A 19,031-nucleotide genomic window follows, 5' to 3' on the forward strand; every position below is an offset into this window, starting at 1 on the left:
TTAGGCAGTGCACTCTGTAGGCAGTCTCATTTCCTGATATAATTTTGTGAGCTTATAAATTAATTCTTTTTGGCTTAAGCTAGTTTAGGATAGTTTTCTGTCACTTGCAATAAAGGTTCTTGACTAATATTCCTTCTATTTTGTATCTTGTCCCACTTATTTCAGGTGTCTTCTGATATGTCTTTTCCCCTCCAACCCATTCTTCAAAGGCATCTTTCTAACACATAAATGGTTCCTTCTAGAAACCCTTTAATGGCCTCAGCACCAACAGGATGAGGATTAGGTCTTTTATCATAGCCTTTTATAAGTTTGGCCCTTCCAGATTTGACCCATGCCCACTTTTCTATTCTCCCTGCCACTATTCTCCAGCAATATGTAACTTTTTTTTTTTTTTTTTAACACCCCACCTGCCCATATACACACACTTGGAATTTGCTCAGAAGCTGCTTGTTGAGTTGCCAGGTGCATTACATTGAGTATCACCTTTGCGTTGCCCATTCCCTTTATCAGTATTAAATACAATAGGGAAAATAAAAGGGAAAGTTTAAAAAACTCAGAAAATGATAAGCAATAGCTGAGATTTAAAGAATCCAACAGAGGTCTGTGTGGGAACAAATAGAAGCGCTGCCTGAGTTAAGGTTGAGTATGACCTATAAATGTTTTATACATTAACCCCACTAATAAGTTGTTCTAGCATTTACTGCACTGTTTTAAAAACAAATGAGGCTATTCAATATATTTCACACTTAAAACTTTATACGGTAAAAGCCTAAGCAGCTGCTGGTATCACTGATTCTTTCACGTCAGTCCTCCAGCCAGAGGTGGCTTCAGAGTTGCCACTTCTGGTGTGCTTCTTGTAGTACTTAGTTCCCCAGAGTAGAGCTTTCAGGGCCCCGTCTTAATACCTCCTTTTCTCCAGCAGAATCTGCCTGCTGTGGAATACTCCTGAGTTCAGCCTCTTTGTTTTGGAGTAGGTGGGGTGGGGGATGGAAGATCAAGGGGTGGTAAGAACTGAAGGGTTGAGAAGACTAGTGGTGGAGTGCCTGGGGGGCGGGGGAGGGGGGGAGTGAGTGCCCGTGAAGAGGACGGTGAGGGGTTGTGGCAACAGCATGTAGGTGTATGAAGCTGCTGTTGTCCAAAATAACATTAATTCACAAAAACAGTATATTTTGGCATGGAAAAATAAGCATGGTGTACTGGAATATAATATTTTTTTTTTAAGAAAGGAAGACTGTGTCGTATAGTCATTAATAGTTTATTAAGGATGCCTGTAGGGGTTCGTGAGCAATGGAATACCCATCAACAAAAGATGTGTACTTCACGTACAGGGCAGTACAGGGAAACTACAAAAATCAAATTTAGTCACACCCTTATGCACTCTCAAAATGTCAGCTTTTGTGGCTCAAATCTCTTATGTGATAAAAACTTTCCAGACCTACTCTTTAGAATTGTGTATAAGTTTCATGGGTTTGAGGGGATCTGTGTAACATGCATCATCTTTTACTACATATTGTGACAATCTGGACACTTTCTGTATACTTTTGTGTTTTGGAGAGTTGCTTAGCCCAGTTAATAGCTCAGCAAAAACAAGGTATTATCTTATTTTAAAGATTTTTAAAAAGAGGGGCGCCTGGGTGGCGCAGTCGGTTAAGCGTCCGACTTCAGCCAGGTCACCATCTCGCGGTCCGTGAGTTCAAGCCCCGCGTCAGGCTCTGGGCTGATGGCTCAGAGCCTGGAGCCTGTTTCCGATTTTGTGTCTCCCTCTCTCTCTGCCCCTCCCCCGTTCATGCTCTGTCTCTCTCTGTCCCAAAAAAATAAATAAACGTTGAAAAAAAAAATAAAATAAATAAAGATTTTTAAAAAGAAAGTGTATCTTTAACTAGAATCCATGCCATTTCTGAATGAATAATCATTTTCTGATTAATGTATATAGGGACAGAATGAAGTAAATGCTAATAAGTGATTGTGCCACAGCGACCTGTGACTTAACATCCTCAGCGGCTGTTATTTTTTATTTTATCTGACTCCTGTTGCATTTATATTATCAATAATGCTAGCTCTGAAACTCAGCTAGTGTGTGAAATAATTGAAGAAAATCTCCTTAGTTCATTTTCAGAGACATTGTTTTCATTCACATAATAACAGAGTACTTAAGCTAAATGCCAGTCCCTGGTGATAAGATTGTGAGTAAAATAGGTATGTCTCTAACCTCAGAATTTATCTAGCACTTACAACGTGGGGGGACATGGAGGATTACAGACATGAATAACTGAGCCTTCAACTAAGAAGAGTCTCAGCCTTTATATCTCTCTCTTTCTCCTTTTGGAGTAGAGGGTCTTCTTTCCATCATCAAAGAGCTTCCCTTTCCCTTCCAATCCATCAAACTCATTCTTGACAGAGAACTTTTATTTTGATTTGATTTGATTTAAGTTATTGTTTATTTAATTTGAAAGAGAGAGAGAGAGAGAGAGAGAGAAAGAGAGAAAGAGAGAGAGAGAGAGAGAGAATCCCAAGTAGACTTCCATGCCCATTGTGAAGCCTGGTGCAGGGCTCGATCTCATGAACTGCCAGACTGAGACCCAAGCAGAAATCAAGAGTCGGCTGCTTAACTGTTGAGCCACTCAGGCGCCCCTTGGCAGGAACACAAATCTGATATAATTCCTTTTCACCTCTCTCAGGTTCATGTTCCAATTCTCCAGCATATCATTAAAAAGTTCTTTCTTAATCATAGCCTGCCTTTGCCAGCTTCATGTTTATGCTGCTTGCTGTTTATGCTATTTGCTGTTCACATTTTGAGGCTTTCCCTAATAGAACCACCATCACACCATCCCCAGCTGAACCAACCACTCATCCTTCTTGTATTCTTTTATGTATTTTGCAGTATTTTTACCATTATATCACATTGGCTCGTTTTACATTGCTGTACCCTCTGTTAGACTCAGAGGGTCAGAGTAGAAAGTAGAAAGATTTTAATCACAGCATATTTTGTATATCCCTCCCAGACTCCTGCATGTTAGCCATCAGTAAGTGTCTGAATTGAATGTGAAGAGAAAGTTTCTAAAGTCAGAAAATTCATAATTTACTAGTATATGTAGGTAGATGCACAACTACCTTTTGTAACACTAGGTAGTATATACTGATGCTAACTAAAATTGTAAATTTCTTGAAATTATGATCTTATATCGTGCCTCTTCTATATCCTTAACCCTGTTCTCCATTCTGACATTTTACTGGGTGCATAATTCCCCTTCACATGCTTGACTGAAGGGAAGAATGGCTTATCAGCAGTCTAGTGGACTTCCCCTCTCATTATTACAACCTTCTCCCTCCCACTTTAAAACCCTTAAAGAATGCAATACCTTCTGGTTATTGACCAGGAGAGAGATGCTATAGGTATGAAAATACCAGGTGCCAGGAGCACCTGGCTGACTCAGTGAGTAGAACATGCAGCTCTTGATCTCAGGGTCACGAGTTCAAGCCCCACGTTGGGCACAAAGATTACTTAAATAAATACCTTGAACAGAGAGAGCATACCATGAGACCCCATACAAAAGCCATAGAGGCAGATTCTTCTAGCTGGAGGCATTTTCTAGCATATGCAATTTATAGTCCAAGGTGACCGACAACACAGCTATTTGAAAAAAAGATTGTGAAGAACCACTTGTTATGAGAGATGAAGCAATTTTAATTTTTGCAAAGACCATCAGGTAAATTTAAAACCTGTGTTTATAACTTTACCCTTTTCTTGTGGAAAGTAAATTTCCTCTCAAGCAGTTATTTATTTATAAGCAGAATTTTTTATTCATTTATGTCTTCTTTTCACATCTGATAACTGCACCTGACCTTAGAATTTTATGGCCATAATTTCTCACGGTACTTAATACACTCTTGGGCATCCACTAACTTTTTTTTTAATGTTTATTTATTTTGGGGGTGTTGAGAGAGAGAGAGCGAGAGAGAGAGAGAACTGGCATGAGTGGAGGAGGGGCAGATAAAAGGGACAGACTCTCAAGCTGGCTCCGTGATTCAGGGCTCAACCTCACAAAACCTTGAGATCATGACCTGAGCCAAAATCAAGAGTCGGAGGCTTTGCTGACCGAGCCACCCAGGCACCCTTGCTAACTTTTAAGTCAAATGTATTTAAAACACCAAATTTTATCTATATACTTAAAACTATATTCTTAGTAATAATTTATGAAATGTTTACTACAACCTTAATACCTAATTTGCAGTTGATGGGCTCATTTTGTTTACTTGTTTTTGGAAGAAATTTTGATTTCAAATCAGTGCCTTTTGAAAAAATACTTTTTACATATACTGGATACAATGGTCTTATTTGAATTCTGCCAGATCATAAATACTGGAAATGAGGTGTTGGTTTGAGGAGAGAATATTGCAATTATGAAGGACAGGCAAAGCATAGAGGCAGTCTGGCATAAGGTGTTACTTTTTTCCCCTATACCAAAGTCCTTAAAAATAATACTGCAATGATTCTTGGGCTGCTGAATTACTTTCTTTCTTGAGTTAACTCATTGGGAGTTGTTCTAATAACCTTGCAAAAGCAAGACTTTTAAAATTCACATGGGGAAAAAACTGCCATCTTTTGATCTGAACATTTAGTAATGACCCCTATTAATTCTGTACTGATTAATTCTATATGTTGCTCGTTGGTGAGGCTTACAACTTTGACTTAACGTTTCTTTATATTTGTTCAAACTGAAAGTACTCCTGTGCTCATTCTGAATCAATGTACTAAAAGATTTTATTCTCTTCCCCTTGATTGCCTCATGGTTTTTTAAAATTATATATTTTAATCAACTACATGTGTATTGATTCTGGCTGCTATATTATTAGTGATTAAAATTCTTAATACATCATTTTAAGGAACCTGTAGACTGTGAATGCTCAATACTTACTGGCTGATAGTTGCTTTTGCTTTGAATATGCAAAGACATATGCTTTGAATGACAAAAATCTAAATTTTTCTTTTAGAACATAGAAAAACAGTACTCTGAAATTAAATTATAATAATTTAATTTGGGCTAAAGATATTAGTGTTTTGTTTGTTTTTCCATAGTATTTCTAAATTTTAAATCAGAATTTTCCCACATATTATTTAGAAGTAGTCTATCAGGAAAGGGGATATTTTATCAAAATCTATTTGACTAGAGCCAAGTTCAGCATTGTATAGGTTTATATCATTAGTAAGAAAATAAAATTTAAATTGGTATTTGTAGAAGTAGGTTTTATTACATGAATATTTCCATTGTTTTCCCATTCCCAGGAACTAATTTGTGGTTTCCTTTCCTAAGAAGTAATTTTCATTTTCTTATTTTCAAGGGTTGCAAAGTCTTATTTAAAAGGCCATGCAAGAGGGCAAATGGAAAATGCAGACTTATGTGATACAAGAAGGGATTGTGGGGCCTGGGACAAAATATCATTTAAATGTAGTTGTATGTGCGTTTCTTTAAACTGTTGTGCTATCCAAACAAAAAACCTTTGCCATGTGACTTTGCAACCTCTGGTTTATAGTCATTCAACAATAACAAAATTTTAATGTTTGTATGTGGGTTATTTTAAAATAATAAATATGTTTGCAATTATTGTGCTCATCTGTCAATACATTTGTGTGGGCCACATGGTATTTTGGTGGATTTTTTTAAAAAAACAAAACAAATGAGGTGAAAACACTCTTAACCAATTCCTAACCTTTCGTCATGGCTCATCTTAGTCCTTATATTCAGGGGTAGGGTTGGAGTGATAGATAGGTAAAAGGTAGAGATGGTGTATCTTGACATTTGTATGAGATCAGCTCTATGAAAATATGACTTAAAATCTGGCATTGTAAAGTTTGGAGGAAATTCATATTTTCCAGCTCCGTCAAAGTTCCTCTTACACTGGGTTCATAAAACAAACAAAAAAAGAAGACGATATATCTTGCTCTATTCATTATTCTATATATTTATATATTTTACCTTTACAGCCTGAGGAAGAACTTGATCCTGAAGAGAGGGACAACTTCCTCCAACAGCTTTATAAGTTTATGGAAGACAGAGGTATTTCATGCTCATTATTTAAAAGCAGTAATTTCTGGGGCATCTGGGTGGCTCAGTCAGTGAAGTGTCTGACTGTTAGCTCAGGTCTTGTTCTCAGGGTCGTGAGTTCAAGCCTTGTGTTGAACACCTACTGTGGAGCCTCCTTAAAAAAAAAAAAAAAAAAGCAGTCATTTCTTTTAGTCATTTCTTTTACAGTTTTACATTCTAGGTTTATGCATTATTTTTGTTAGAATCGTGGATTTGGATTTCAAGTAAAGCCTAAGAATCAGTTACAGTTGAAAATAATTAAGCATTTGAAATAAAAACAACCATTATCTATTTTGAGCAGAAATGTATAGGAAAATAGTTTGGATATAATTATATTTAGCCTACTTGGGACTTATAAAACCAAAAAATACCATAATAATATCTCACTAATGGAAGGTGAACAGTCATAATATTAATTTACATATCCATTAATTACTAATGCTGTTTGCAGTAATAAACTAGCCTCATCCTTGATCTCAAAAAAAAGAAACAAATTAGGAGATCAAGTCCTATGTAAATAGAATAGGATTTCGAATAGAGTTAAAAGAAATACAGCCTTTATAAATTCTACTTTTTGACATTATATTAGTCCTAGAAAATCCTGAGACAAATTTGTCCTAGATACTCTGTGGCTTTCAGAAATCATCCTTCAGATTACTGCCAGCAGTTTTAATATTTGTGTTAAAGCAGGGAAAATGGATCCATGCTCTAAATTACACCTGTAAAATTGTGTATATTCTTACAGAGGCCTCTTGAGCCAACATCATTGTTAGCTGTACCTTGTAGTTGTAGGTTTTACTTGTACCCAGTCCACTGACAGGTGATTATATTAGTTGTGAGAGGGGTGATCTTATTAGTCATAGAAGTGAATCTAAAGAGCATCACAATACTTTATAAAGAATATAGAGAATATTTTATGTTGTCTTACATAATTAAAGGTTCTTTAAATAGATGCTTCTGATTAATAAAACTTGGGAAATGAGAAATTGGAAAGCTTTGTATTGATAGCTTTGTAACAGTATTTTCCATTTGAATAAAAATTTTATTTCTACTTTCTGATATTAAAAAGGTACTCCAATCAACAAACCACCTGTTTTGGGCTATAAAGATCTCAATCTCTTCAAACTCTTTAGACTGGTTTATCATCAAGGTGGATGTGACAATGTAAGTAAGGACGTAATGAAAAAGTTAAATCATCTAATGTATTGTTCTGCACTTAGGTAATAAACACATTTTCTTAATGAACATAGAATGTTAGTGTAAAGATTATTTCCCTTTGTAAATGTTAACAAATAAAAACTTAATTTTCCAGATTGATAGTGGTGCTGTATGGAAGCAAATTTATATGGACCTTGGCATTCCTATTTTGAATTCAGCTGCTTCCTACAATGTAAAAACTGCTTATAGAAAGTAAGTAGTATAGTTTATTCATCAAAGAATACATATTACAGGGAATATTTTCCATTTAATTTGTTAACAGTTAAACAAGAACACATCAATCAGAGAACATTAAAGTTAGAGAAAGTGTATAAAAAGTTCAGGTTAATAGATGATTGGGATTGAACATTATTTCATTGCACCAAGTCTGCTTTACTCCATTTTTCATGTTGTCCTAAATTTCCTTTTCAGAGTTAGGGATGCAGGTAGTGTTAACAGTCTGAAATGATGATAGGTGTTCTAGAGCTATATCTTCTGTGGTAAACAACTTTCATATCAAAACTATGATAGCTATGTTCAGTTATCACAAGCATAGATTTTTTAGGAAGAAATTGTATGATCAATATTCCTGTTTATAATCCTGTATAAAACCAAGAAGTCAGTACCATAAAAAAAGTACTTTAAAAAAAAGTGTTAAGTTTTACTTTTTAAAAATAAAATGTTTAATAATATAGTATTCAAGTTAATGTAAAGACTAAGATTTCCTAAAATGAAATATTGTTTGTTTAGGTATCTCTATGGTTTTGAGGAATACTGCCGTTCTGCAAATATTCAGTTCAGAACTGTTCACCACCATGAACCAAAAGTAAAAGAGGAAAAAAAAGAGTTAGAAGAATCAATGGAAGAGGCTCTAAAAGTAGATCAAGAAATGCCTTTAGTAGAAGTGAAGAGTGAACCTGAGGAGAATATTGATTCAAACAGTGAAAGTGAAAGAGAAGAAATAGAATTAAAATCTCCAAGGGTAAGTAGTTAATAATTAGTTTTATCTGGTTTATTTTAAACATTACTTAAAATTTTTCATTATGGACATTTTAAGATAATACACAAAAATACTTCAGTGAACCTAGTTTGTTTTCTAGTATTGAGTTGTACTTTAGGCAGACTAGCCTGGCTGTTTTTTTCCTTAAAAAATTTTTTTTTGTATTGTTTTTAATCTTTATTTTGAGAGAGACAGAGAGTGTGAGCAGTGGAGGAGCAGAGAGAGAGAGAGGGAGACATGGAATCTGAAGCAGGCTCCAGGCTCTCAGCTGTCAGCACAGAGCCCGACTCGGGGCTTGAACTCACGGAATGTGAGATCATGACCTGAGCCAGAGTCAGACGCCTAACTGACTGAACCACCCAGGCGCCCCTGCCTGTTTTTTTCTAAATATGCCTGTTACTCTTCCTGAAAAACCATTTCTCCTGTTGTTTTCTATTTATGTCTGTTTAAGTCATTCTCATCTGGGGTCAGTCTCAAATATTCACCTCCTTTAAGTCTAGCTAAAAAGTCACCTTGCTGGGGGTGGCTGAGTGGCTCAGTTGGTTGAGTGTCTGACTCTTGATTTTGGCCAGGGTTTTGATCCCAGGGTTGTGGGATCGAGTCCCACAGTGGGCTCTGCGCTGAGCATGGAGTCCGTTTGGGATTCTCTCTCTCCCTGTCCTTCTCACTCGCTTTCTAGAAAAAAATTTTTTTTTTTGATTTTTAAAAAGTCACTTCACTGAAGCCTATCCTGGTCACCTTATCTAAAATTGTAATCTGCCTTGTCTGTTTGGCATTTGCAGTCCCTCTAATGTTGCTCCTTTTACTTGTAATTTACTTACTCATATTCTCTTTATTATATTTGTTTCTTTTACCCCACTCTGCACTGGATTCACACTCCATGAGGGCAGAGATTAGTGTTTTTCTGTTCATTGACAGATCCCAGGCATCTAGAATAGTACTTCATCTACATTAAGAACTTACTACATAGTTGTTGAATGAATGAATCTCTTCCTTATAATTCCTGTGCCTCCAACTGGATGGGTTCTTTTCATTCTCTGTTACCTCACAGCACACTGCACATAAAATTCTTGTGGCAGTTTATTATGCTTCATCTTATTTTCTAGTCATGTGCACACTGCTTTTATCTTCTAACTCTGCTCTTCATTATTATTTAAGTCCTTTGCAGAAGTTGTCATCCATTATTTTGATCATTGCTAAATGATGTCTACATAGGATTTATTAAATTTTAGGAGAAAAAATTATCACATTATCAAAGAAGTTCAGTTACTATTATGTCTTATTTTTCAGTGAAATCCTATTTAATGAAAGAGGAGATGAAATCACCTCTTACCTCTTTTAGTTGCTCAGAAACCATTTTTTAAAACTGTCCATTTTGGGGCGCCTGGTGGCTCATTTGGTTAAGTGTCCGACTTCAGCTCAGGTCATGATCTCATGGTTCATGAGTTCGAGCCTTGCGTCGGGGTCTGCTGTCACCAAGAGCCTGCTTTGGATCCTCTGTCTCCCTCTCTCTGCCCCTTCCGTACTCACACTTTCTTTCTCTTTCTCAAAAATAAACTAACGTTAAAAAAATAAACAACTATTTTGACCATCATCCAGTAAATGGAATCTTCTAGTGAATTTCATGAAACATTCAAATTGGTTTGTTTCATTTCTTTTTCATTTTTTTTAATTGTAAAAAACTGTGGTAAGTACACATATAATTTATCATCTTAGCCACTTCTAAGTGTATGGTTCAGTGGCATTAAATACATTCACATGTCGTGCAGTCATCACCACCGTCCATCTCCAATACTTTTTTCATCTTGCAAAACTGAAACTCATCATTAAACAGTAACTTCCCATTCCTCTCTCCCCCAGCTTGTGGCAACAGCCATTCTACTTTCTGTCTCTGATTTGACTATTCTGGGTACTTCATATAAGTGGAATCATACGGTATTTGTCCTTTTGTGCCTGGCTTATTTCACTCAGTATAATGTCTTGCAGGTTGAATCTGTGTATGTGTCACAATTTCCTTCCTTTTAAGACTGAATAATAACTCCCATTATATGTATTTTGGACATACTTTCTTGTCATTACATAAAGATGTTCCTCATCTTTTTTTTTAAGTTTTATTTAAAACTTAACATAAAAAGATGTTACATAAAGATGTTTCTCATCTTACGTAAAATACCTGTAGAGTGCTGCATATTATGGATATTCCATAAATTTACCTTCCTTAAGATTTTCTCCAATTTTTTATGATTACAAAATGCTGTAATAAATATGCTTATAAAAATTCCTCGTTTGTCTGAATGAATGAGCGGCAAACTTCTAAAAATGGGATTTCTGGGGCAGCTGGCTGGCTCACTGGGAAGGGCATGTGACTCTTGATCTCAGGGTCCTGTGTTCAAGCCCCACACTGAGGGCAGAGATTACTTAAATAAATAAATAGGGGCACCTGGGTGACCCAATCGGTTAAGTGTCTGAGTCTTGATTTTGGCTCAGGTCATGATCTCATGACTGGTGGGGTCAAGCCTCTCATTGGGCTCTGTGTTGACAGCACAGAGCCTGCATGGGATTCTCTCTCTCTGCTCTTCCCCCTGCTACGTGTGTGCTTTCTGTCTCTCTCTAAATAAATGGGGGCCTGGGTGGCTCAGTCACTTAAGCATCTGACTCTTGATTTCAGCTCAGGTCATGATCTCATGACTCGTGAGTTTAAGCCCCATGTCAGGCTCTGCACTGGCAGCCCTGAGCCTCTTGGGATTCTGTCTCTTCCTCTCTCTCTGCTCCTCCTCTGCTTCTGTTCTCTCTCTCAAAATAAATAAACTTAAAAAAATTATTTAAAAACTATTTAAATAAATTAATCAAAATTAAAAATTAAAATGGGATTTCTGAAACACAGGTATACAGGCCTGAAGTTTGATAGAGAACAGTTCTTTTCATTCATTTACCTACAAGTATTTAAAGAACATATGCTGGGGCGCCTGGGTAGCTCAGATGGTTAGGCGTTTGATTCTTGGTTTCAGCTCAGGTCACAATCTCACAATTTCCTGAGTTCGACCCTGTGCTGGGCTCTGTGCTGGCAGTGCACAGCCTGCCTTCTCTTGCTGCCCCTCCCCTGCTAAACTTTATAAAAATAAAAGATAAAACTAAATAAAAATTTACTTAAAAAAATAAAGAACACCTGCTATGTGCATAGGATATAGAAGTGAATAAGAGAGTCCTTGTCTTCATGGAACCTACCCTTTAGTTCTTTGTGGTAAAAAAAAAATAAACTTATTTTCTAACTTTGAAGTTTAAATAACACATAGTTAGGAACTAGGGAAAACGTATTATACTGAGATATAATTATAATGTTTTCTAGTGCTGAGTTGTTGGCCCTTTTTCTGTCCTCACTTTATTCCAAGTAGAGGGGAACTCTGCCAGTGTGTAGAAGTGGACTTGAAGGAGAACTTAGGACAGAATAAAATGGCTCACCAGTTTCATGGTCAGTCGAGCATGCAAGAGGCTGGATGAAAGCTTCTGGGGGAAGACAAGTTCCTGCTGGCCTAGTGAGCTCTCTAGATACTCATTCAAAGAAATCGCTCACTTGTTGGCCATTGATGTAATTCAATCCTTTTAAAATGTAGTCACGCAGAAATAGAGTGATAATGTAAATTTTATCTTAAAAATGGTGGAATTAGAGACCACAGAGCTTTAAGAGTCCATAATTTTTTTTTTTTTTTTTTTTGCTGGTTAATCTTTTAAAAGTACTATTATTACCCTGTATCATTGATGTTTAATTATTTTAGAACATTCATTGTAGCCAAGAAATATTGCAAGTGGGATAAAACATGCCAAGTGAAATAAGTCTGACAAAGACAAATCCCATATGATTTCACTTACAAGTAGAATCTCAAAAAGAAAAAAGAATAAGCGAAAAAAGAAACAGACTGATGAATACAGAGAATAAACTAGTGTTTGCCAGAGGGAGGGAGTGGGCGGATGGGCTAAGTAAGTATAGGGGATTCAGAGGTGCAAACTTGGAGTTATAAGTCACAGGAATGAAAAGTACAGCATAAGGGATATATTCAATACTATTGGGATAACTGTCTGGTGACCAATCGTGATTATACTTAACCATGGTGAGCACTGCATAATGTATATAATTGTCAATTGACTGTGTTATACACCTGAAATTAACATAACATGTCAACTCTGATTCAATTAAAATTTTATTGTAGTTAAGAAATACAAAAGTGAGATAAAATAATGTGAACAAAGGAAGAGATTTTTACTTCTAATGTAGTATGTAGCCAAGGATCATAATAGACATGGACATAATTAAGTAATTTATATGGGTTGAAAGGAAAAGTGCCCAGGAATTGATGGGCTGTCATTGTTATGTCTCAAGCCTGAGAGAAGACTAGTCATTGCTGTGAAGCTTTACGAAAAAGAAACATTTTCTGCCTTTTCCCCCATTTGTAGCGATAGCTATTTTAAAGCTTTTACCCCTTCTAGGGACGAAGGAGAATAGCTCGAGATGCAAATTCTATTAAAAAGGAAATTGAAGAAGACAAGACAGAAGACAAATTGAAAGACAATGATACAGAGAATAAAGATGTAGTTGAGGACTATGAAACCGTGGAGAGAAAAGAAAACGAGTTACTGCTGGGGAGAAAAAATACACCAAAGCAAAAGGAGAAGAAAATTAAAAAGCAGGAGGATTCTGATAAAGACTCAGATGAAGAGGAAGAAAAAAGCCAAGAGAGGTACATTATCTTATATTTGTTCTCCAGAAGCACCTGTCTGGGGTACAGCAGCGCTCTGATCCTGCTTAGAGATTCAGGTTTGAGGGAATGTTTTCTTATTGGGACTTCCGTTCCTCTTGTCTAGTGAAGGTGAGACACATTGTGAAGATGATGTGTATCGCCTTTCGGAATTGGAGAATATACTGGTCGCACCATTTTAATAGCACTTGTGCCCTAAACAGTGGCCTCACAGAAGGCTGCGCCACCCAGTCAAAAGAAAGGTCCTGCAGTTGACAGCAGGGAAGGGAGCTGGAGAAAAATGGAGGAAGTGGACAAGAGGAAACAGCGACAGCAAAAATTCCATTTTAAAAAAGGTACAATGTGGGAAAGCTAACAAACACATGGGTGCACAGTACTAGCAGATGTTTCTGTGTGTTAGCTTTATCTAAGACATTTTTCTTTTCAAGTTATTGTATTAGAATAAGTGGCATGCACCCCTGATGCTAGTTTGGAAAATACATTCTTGCCCCACATCACACCAATAAATTTCAGTTTTTTAATGTCCATTCTGTTTGCTGTTGAGTGTTGGTATTTTTTTTCCATGTATTATACATGTATGGACTGAACTGACTTAAACATTACCAAAGATTAGGCAGTCCAGCTAGAGCAAATTAATGTCCGACTGTGTTTAGTTGGCCATTTCTGTGTTGTCAAATGGATTTACTAATTTTTATATGCTACTAAAAAATGAATCTTAATTCAGCAACAACAGCATAACACACGTTCTTGTAACATGAGCTCTTCTCCATAGTTACTTTTTGATTACTACATTATATGATGACAAATTTTCTAGAAGTTTAAGTAAAATTGGGAAAAAGTAGCCTGCTGCATCCAACTAGTGGCTGACACCCATCTAAAAATTAACCATTGAGAAAATACTTGTAAAAATAGGAATGATTGGTGAGTGGGAGAGGTGATTTTATGATTCAGTCCAAATAGGTACAAGATCTATCACAATTACATGTGAATTAGATGAGTGAATAAAGAAAGTTCTGTATCGAAATAGGATTAGGAAAACTGGGAGGAGAAAATTGGAGTTGAATATAATGATGTGAGTGCAGAATTTCAAATATTTGGACAATAAATTTAAGCAAAAGTGAACCACTTAAATCAGGGCTAATTATAGTTTGAAGTTTTATTAAAAATAAGCATCAAAATATGTGTAATATGTATTTAATACATAAAACATGTAATACATGTATATATATGTATATATGTGTATATATGTATATGTATAGATGTATGTATATATATATCTATATATATATGTAATATGTGGTTTTAAAAGCCTTTATAGTTGCTATGTAAATAGAATAAGTAATTGTTTCAGAGAAAATTTCAGACTTGAATATGAAAAAAAATATGCCCTTCTATTAAATAAAGATTGAATATATAGACAAACATAGTTCGTATTCTCATTCTATAACAGGAATCATGGAAACGGGAGATTTTTTTATCTGTAGACATTTCTGTTTTAAGTAGTTTCTTAATATTTTGAAATTACCTTATCAGACTATAATATTGAATGTGTCCTTCGAGATAAAACATTTCCCAGGGCAAATGAGGTTGTCAAAGCTTCTTCATGTCGGTTCCCCTAGTGCTCCCCAGATAAATGCCCCACGTTTATTAGAGCATAATGCCTCCTCTGAAAGAAACATTTACCACTCATGACATTAGGATGATCTTTGGTGTAGATCTCTTCTAAATCCTTGGAGGGTTAATACAAAATGTTTTGTTTATAAAAAATACTGAAATATTGTCAGACCTCCCTATGTCAATCTCTTTTATACCTGATTATTTTAAACAAAAGCTGGTGGGAGAGGAGTAAAAACACAACAGAAATCAGTATGAGATACACAAAGCTTTGTTCTCCTGGTGCTATCCCACAGTTTCAACAAGTGACCTAATATTCAAATATCTGTTGTTTCTTTGTTACGGTAGGAAAACCTTTAAAATATAAACTAGTTTAAAAGATATGGTTACTGAGGTAGATAGCCCTTGTTCATTATTCTGCCCACTAAAATAAAACAGTTATGCTAAAGACCATTCTAAATTGAGCAGAGTGGTAGTAAAGTAGATTCAAGACAATTTAGTTGCAGGAAGTTAGAAACTATGTTTAGATAATTTTCACATAATAAGGTGGCACTTGAATTTGAATCCTAAAGAGTTTTTCAAAGCACATGGCTCTTACTTTATCAAAACTGATTAATTTGACTACATCATCAACTGTGATTATTGATTGGCCTTTAAGAAATATGGATTTACTTGTGGTACAGTGCACCGTTACGTAATAAATAAATTCCTTAGTAGGTAGTCCGTAAAAATCTTCTCCTTCTCCTCCTTCTTCTCCTCCTCCACTGACATGCTATTAAGGTAATACTTAGGTTTTAACTATTCTACATGTTGAATTCTTGTAGCATATATTAGTTCTCCATTAAATTATTAGTAGCATTATCAATGTTATAACTTGCTGCAGGGAAGAAACTGAAAGCAAATGTGACTCTGATGGGGAGGAAGATGAGGAAGACATGGAACCCTGCCTAACAGGAACCAAAGTGAAAGTAAAATATGGTCGAGGAAAAACGCAGAAAATCTATGAAGCTAGTATTAAAAGCACTGAAATTGATGATGGAGAAGTTTTATACTTGGTACATTACTATGGATGGAATGTCAGGTAAGCAGAAAACGTATTTTCTTACTATTGAAATTTATTTCCATGGTTCAAAAAGATTAATGTTGTGAAGAACCAAAGAAAATGGTATATATAAAACAAATGGTTACAAAGCGTACCTTTTATCTGAATTTTCCAAGACTTTTAACATCTCCAGTGCTTTACTAGCTGTGTCAGTACTTCAGGCAAGGGTCACCAAGATTCTATGTGTAGTTGAACAGGTTGGATTTATTGCTCATTTGCAGTGAGGGAGAACACAGTAAGGGATACCATGGGGCATTCATCAAGAGAGTGTTAGATGAATTCATGAAAGTCCAAGGCACCGCCTCTGGAAACAGCAGTAGCTCAGGATTTTATGGAAACATCCTGCAGACCATGGGCAGGGAGGCAGGCCTGCAGCTCCCAATGGTGCAGGTGGTTTGTCTATTACATTTATTCAAAATCATGCTCATATCGGGGCACCGGGGTGGCTCAGTCAGTTAAGTGTCTTGACTTCGGCTTAGGTCATGATCTCACAGTTCATGGGTTGGAGTTCTGTGTCGAGCTGTGTGTTAACAACTCAGAGCCTGGAGCCTGCTTCGGATTCCGTGTCTCCCTCTCTCTCTGCCCCTCCTCCACTCAGACTCTGTCTCTTTCTCTCTCTCAAAAATGAATAAATGTTAAAATAAATAAATAAAATTTAAAAATATAAATCAAGCTTGTATCAAGTATTATAATTCTAAGTTGATTAATTTAAAAATGTTAGGACTCAGATTTGAGCTTGTTAGATGATTTTAGGGAGGGTTTAAGGAAGTGGGTTTTGCTGTAGATTGGATGTGGTCAAGAAGTGGTGATAATTGTGTGATTGGTTTTCTTAATAAATCTTATCTAGAAGAAGAGAAGACTAGACCAAGGTTAGTGTTGTAATTGATAAAGAAGCAGCAGTTAGTCACTCAAGATAAAAGGATGTTGGTCATTTTTGTGGGTTGGATAATATTCCTTTTTATCCTGTGTTTAGATACTATTATGAAGTGGTCTTGTTTTTGTCTTGATCTGTCATGGTCATGGGATAGACTTATCTGATGTTGATGTTCTGTGAAACTGTTGATGTTCAGCAGGAGAACAACTGCATGTAGCTTTGAGTCCAGATCAGCTCTGTAGCTGATAGTACCAGGCCAGTTCCTCTACTCTTCTCTTTCCCCTTTGGAAAGCCTTATGCGTTTAATATCTCTGCTTGCCCTGTATTTGCTTGGAGCCAGAGTGCTTCAAGGTTTCCTTACATACTAGAAATGTGCTGTTATGTGTCAATTCCCTCACCTCTAAATCGGGTAAGATAAAGCACCTGCTTTATAAAATGTTGTGAGAAATAGTGCTTAACACCTGTATTAACATACAAAGTGCTTAGAACAGTGCCTGGCATACAGTAAGTACTCAATAAATGTTGACTGTTTTCTTTAGTGAGGGAGAGTTAGGTTTCTTTCATTTTGCATCATTTTAAGAATATGGGTTTAGGTGTGCCTGGGTGGCTCAGTCAGTTAAGCGTCCGAATCTTGATTTAGGCTCAGGTCATGATCTCATGATCATGGGATCAAGCCCCACATCAGGCTCTGCGCTGGGCATGGAGCCTGCTTGGGATTCTCTCTCCCCCTCTTTGTCTGTTTCCAACATGCATACTCTCTCTCTCTCTCTCTCTAATAACTTTAAGAAAAAAAAAAAAGTATGGGTTTAATGAATAGCATATAAAACTTTAAAATTTCTCAGACTGGTCCCTATGTTCTTCACACTTGTGCCAACACTAGAAAGAAACTTGTTTAAGTTTGTTTATATACTTTGAGAAGAGAAAGAGCGAGAGAGCATATGAGCACGAGCAGGGGGAGGCAGAGGGAAAGGGAGATAGAGACAGAATCCCAAGCAGGCTCTGCACTGGTAGCCTGGAGCCCGATGCGAGGCTTGACATAATGAACTGAGAGATCATGACCTCCAAAACCAAGAGTCGGATGCTTTACTGAGCCACCCAGGTGCCCCACAAACTTTAATTTTTTAATTTTTTTTTTCAACGTTTATTTATTTTTGGGACAGAGAGAGACAGAGCATGAAGGGGGGAGGGGCAGAGAGAGAGGGAGACACAGAATCGGAAACAGGCTCCAGGCTCTGAGCCATCAGCCCAGAGCCCGACGCGGGGCTCGAACTCACGGACCGCGAGATCGTGACCTGGCTGAAGTCGGATGCTCAACCGACTGTGCCACCCAGGCGCCCCAAACTTTAATTTTTAAAACATGCTTATTATTCAACATTTATAGTTGACATACATTGTCCTATTAGTTTCAGTTATACAACATGATTCACCAGTTCTGTGCAAACTCTTTAGTGATCTTAGAGATCTGTTGTTTTGTATGCACATATTGAATTCGGGGAGAGGGGTACTATCTTGTCAGCTCTGAGTCACTGTCTTTGCAGTTGTAGCACATTATAGCCTTTGATTTTTCTCTGCTTCCATTCAGTTCCAGCCATCCACTCTTACTCTGTGTGGGTCTGCTCATCTTTCTAGAAAGTCCCCTTCCTATCCTTCACTCTCATCTTTTTAATATTTTACTATATGACTTTTCTCAAGTCATTTTACTTATTTTTAAAAATTTATTCATTTTTGAGAAACAGAGTGAGACTGAGCAGGGGAGGGGCAGAGAGACAGGGAGACACAGAATCCGAAGCAGGCTCCAGGCTCTGAGCTGTCAACACAGAGCCTGACGCGGGGCTCGAACTCACAAACCACAAGATCGTGACCTAAGCCAAAGTCAGATGCTTAACCAACTAAGCCACCCCGGTGCCCCAACAGTCATTTTATTATATGCTCACGTTCTTCCTCACTGGTTATCTTCCCAACTAATTACCTAACTGGTTACTGATACGGTTCGTGGTTTTTCATTGTCCTTCTGTACTCCTAAAAGCTAGTATAATTGCGGTCTGCTGATGGAAACAGAGCCACTGTAGCTCCTAGAGAATCCAGTTGGGTTTCTAAAACAGGGTAGCATGTGCAATTGTGAGGGGAGTGCTGGTCTGTAGTTGAGAGATTCTGGGACCACCCTTGGTTGGCAGTATTAATACTGGAGTACCCGCATGACATACTGTGGTGACCAGGCCATGTGGCCTCTAAATCAAAGGTGTACTCTAAATCAGACCTGTGCTTCTTAGTTGTGTGATAGGTCCCGTAAAAGTTTGAAACTGGGCAGCTACTCCTTTGTGCCTTGGACCAGATACATAAATAACCCTCTTATTGCATTTAGTAGACTGTCCTCGATTTTACTGTATGTCTGCCTTTTACACCAGACTGC

The 19,031-nt window shown here is 36.9% G+C and overlaps 1 protein-coding gene across 3 annotated transcripts in view; it reads left to right on the forward strand.

Annotated features, from left to right (window-relative positions):
• ARID4A (AT-rich interaction domain 4A) overlaps positions 1–19,031 on the forward strand; it is a 66,164-nt gene that overhangs the window by 29,731 nt on the left and 17,402 nt on the right. For all 3 annotated transcript variants that reach the window (XM_045451093.1, XM_045451095.1, XM_045451094.1), the window contains exons 12-17: positions 5,984–6,056; positions 7,153–7,247; positions 7,396–7,493; positions 8,031–8,262; positions 12,763–13,013; positions 15,529–15,726. In XM_045451093.1, the coding sequence (XP_045307049.1) occupies positions 5,984–6,056; positions 7,153–7,247; positions 7,396–7,493; positions 8,031–8,262; positions 12,763–13,013; positions 15,529–15,726 (947 nt within the window). The remainder of the gene's footprint in view (positions 1–5,983; positions 6,057–7,152; positions 7,248–7,395; positions 7,494–8,030; positions 8,263–12,762; positions 13,014–15,528; positions 15,727–19,031) is intronic.

Source organism: Leopardus geoffroyi, chromosome B3 (genome assembly GCF_018350155.1).
Source record: "Leopardus geoffroyi isolate Oge1 chromosome B3, O.geoffroyi_Oge1_pat1.0, whole genome shotgun sequence".
NCBI classification, from domain to species: domain Eukaryota; kingdom Metazoa; phylum Chordata; class Mammalia; order Carnivora; family Felidae; genus Leopardus; species Leopardus geoffroyi.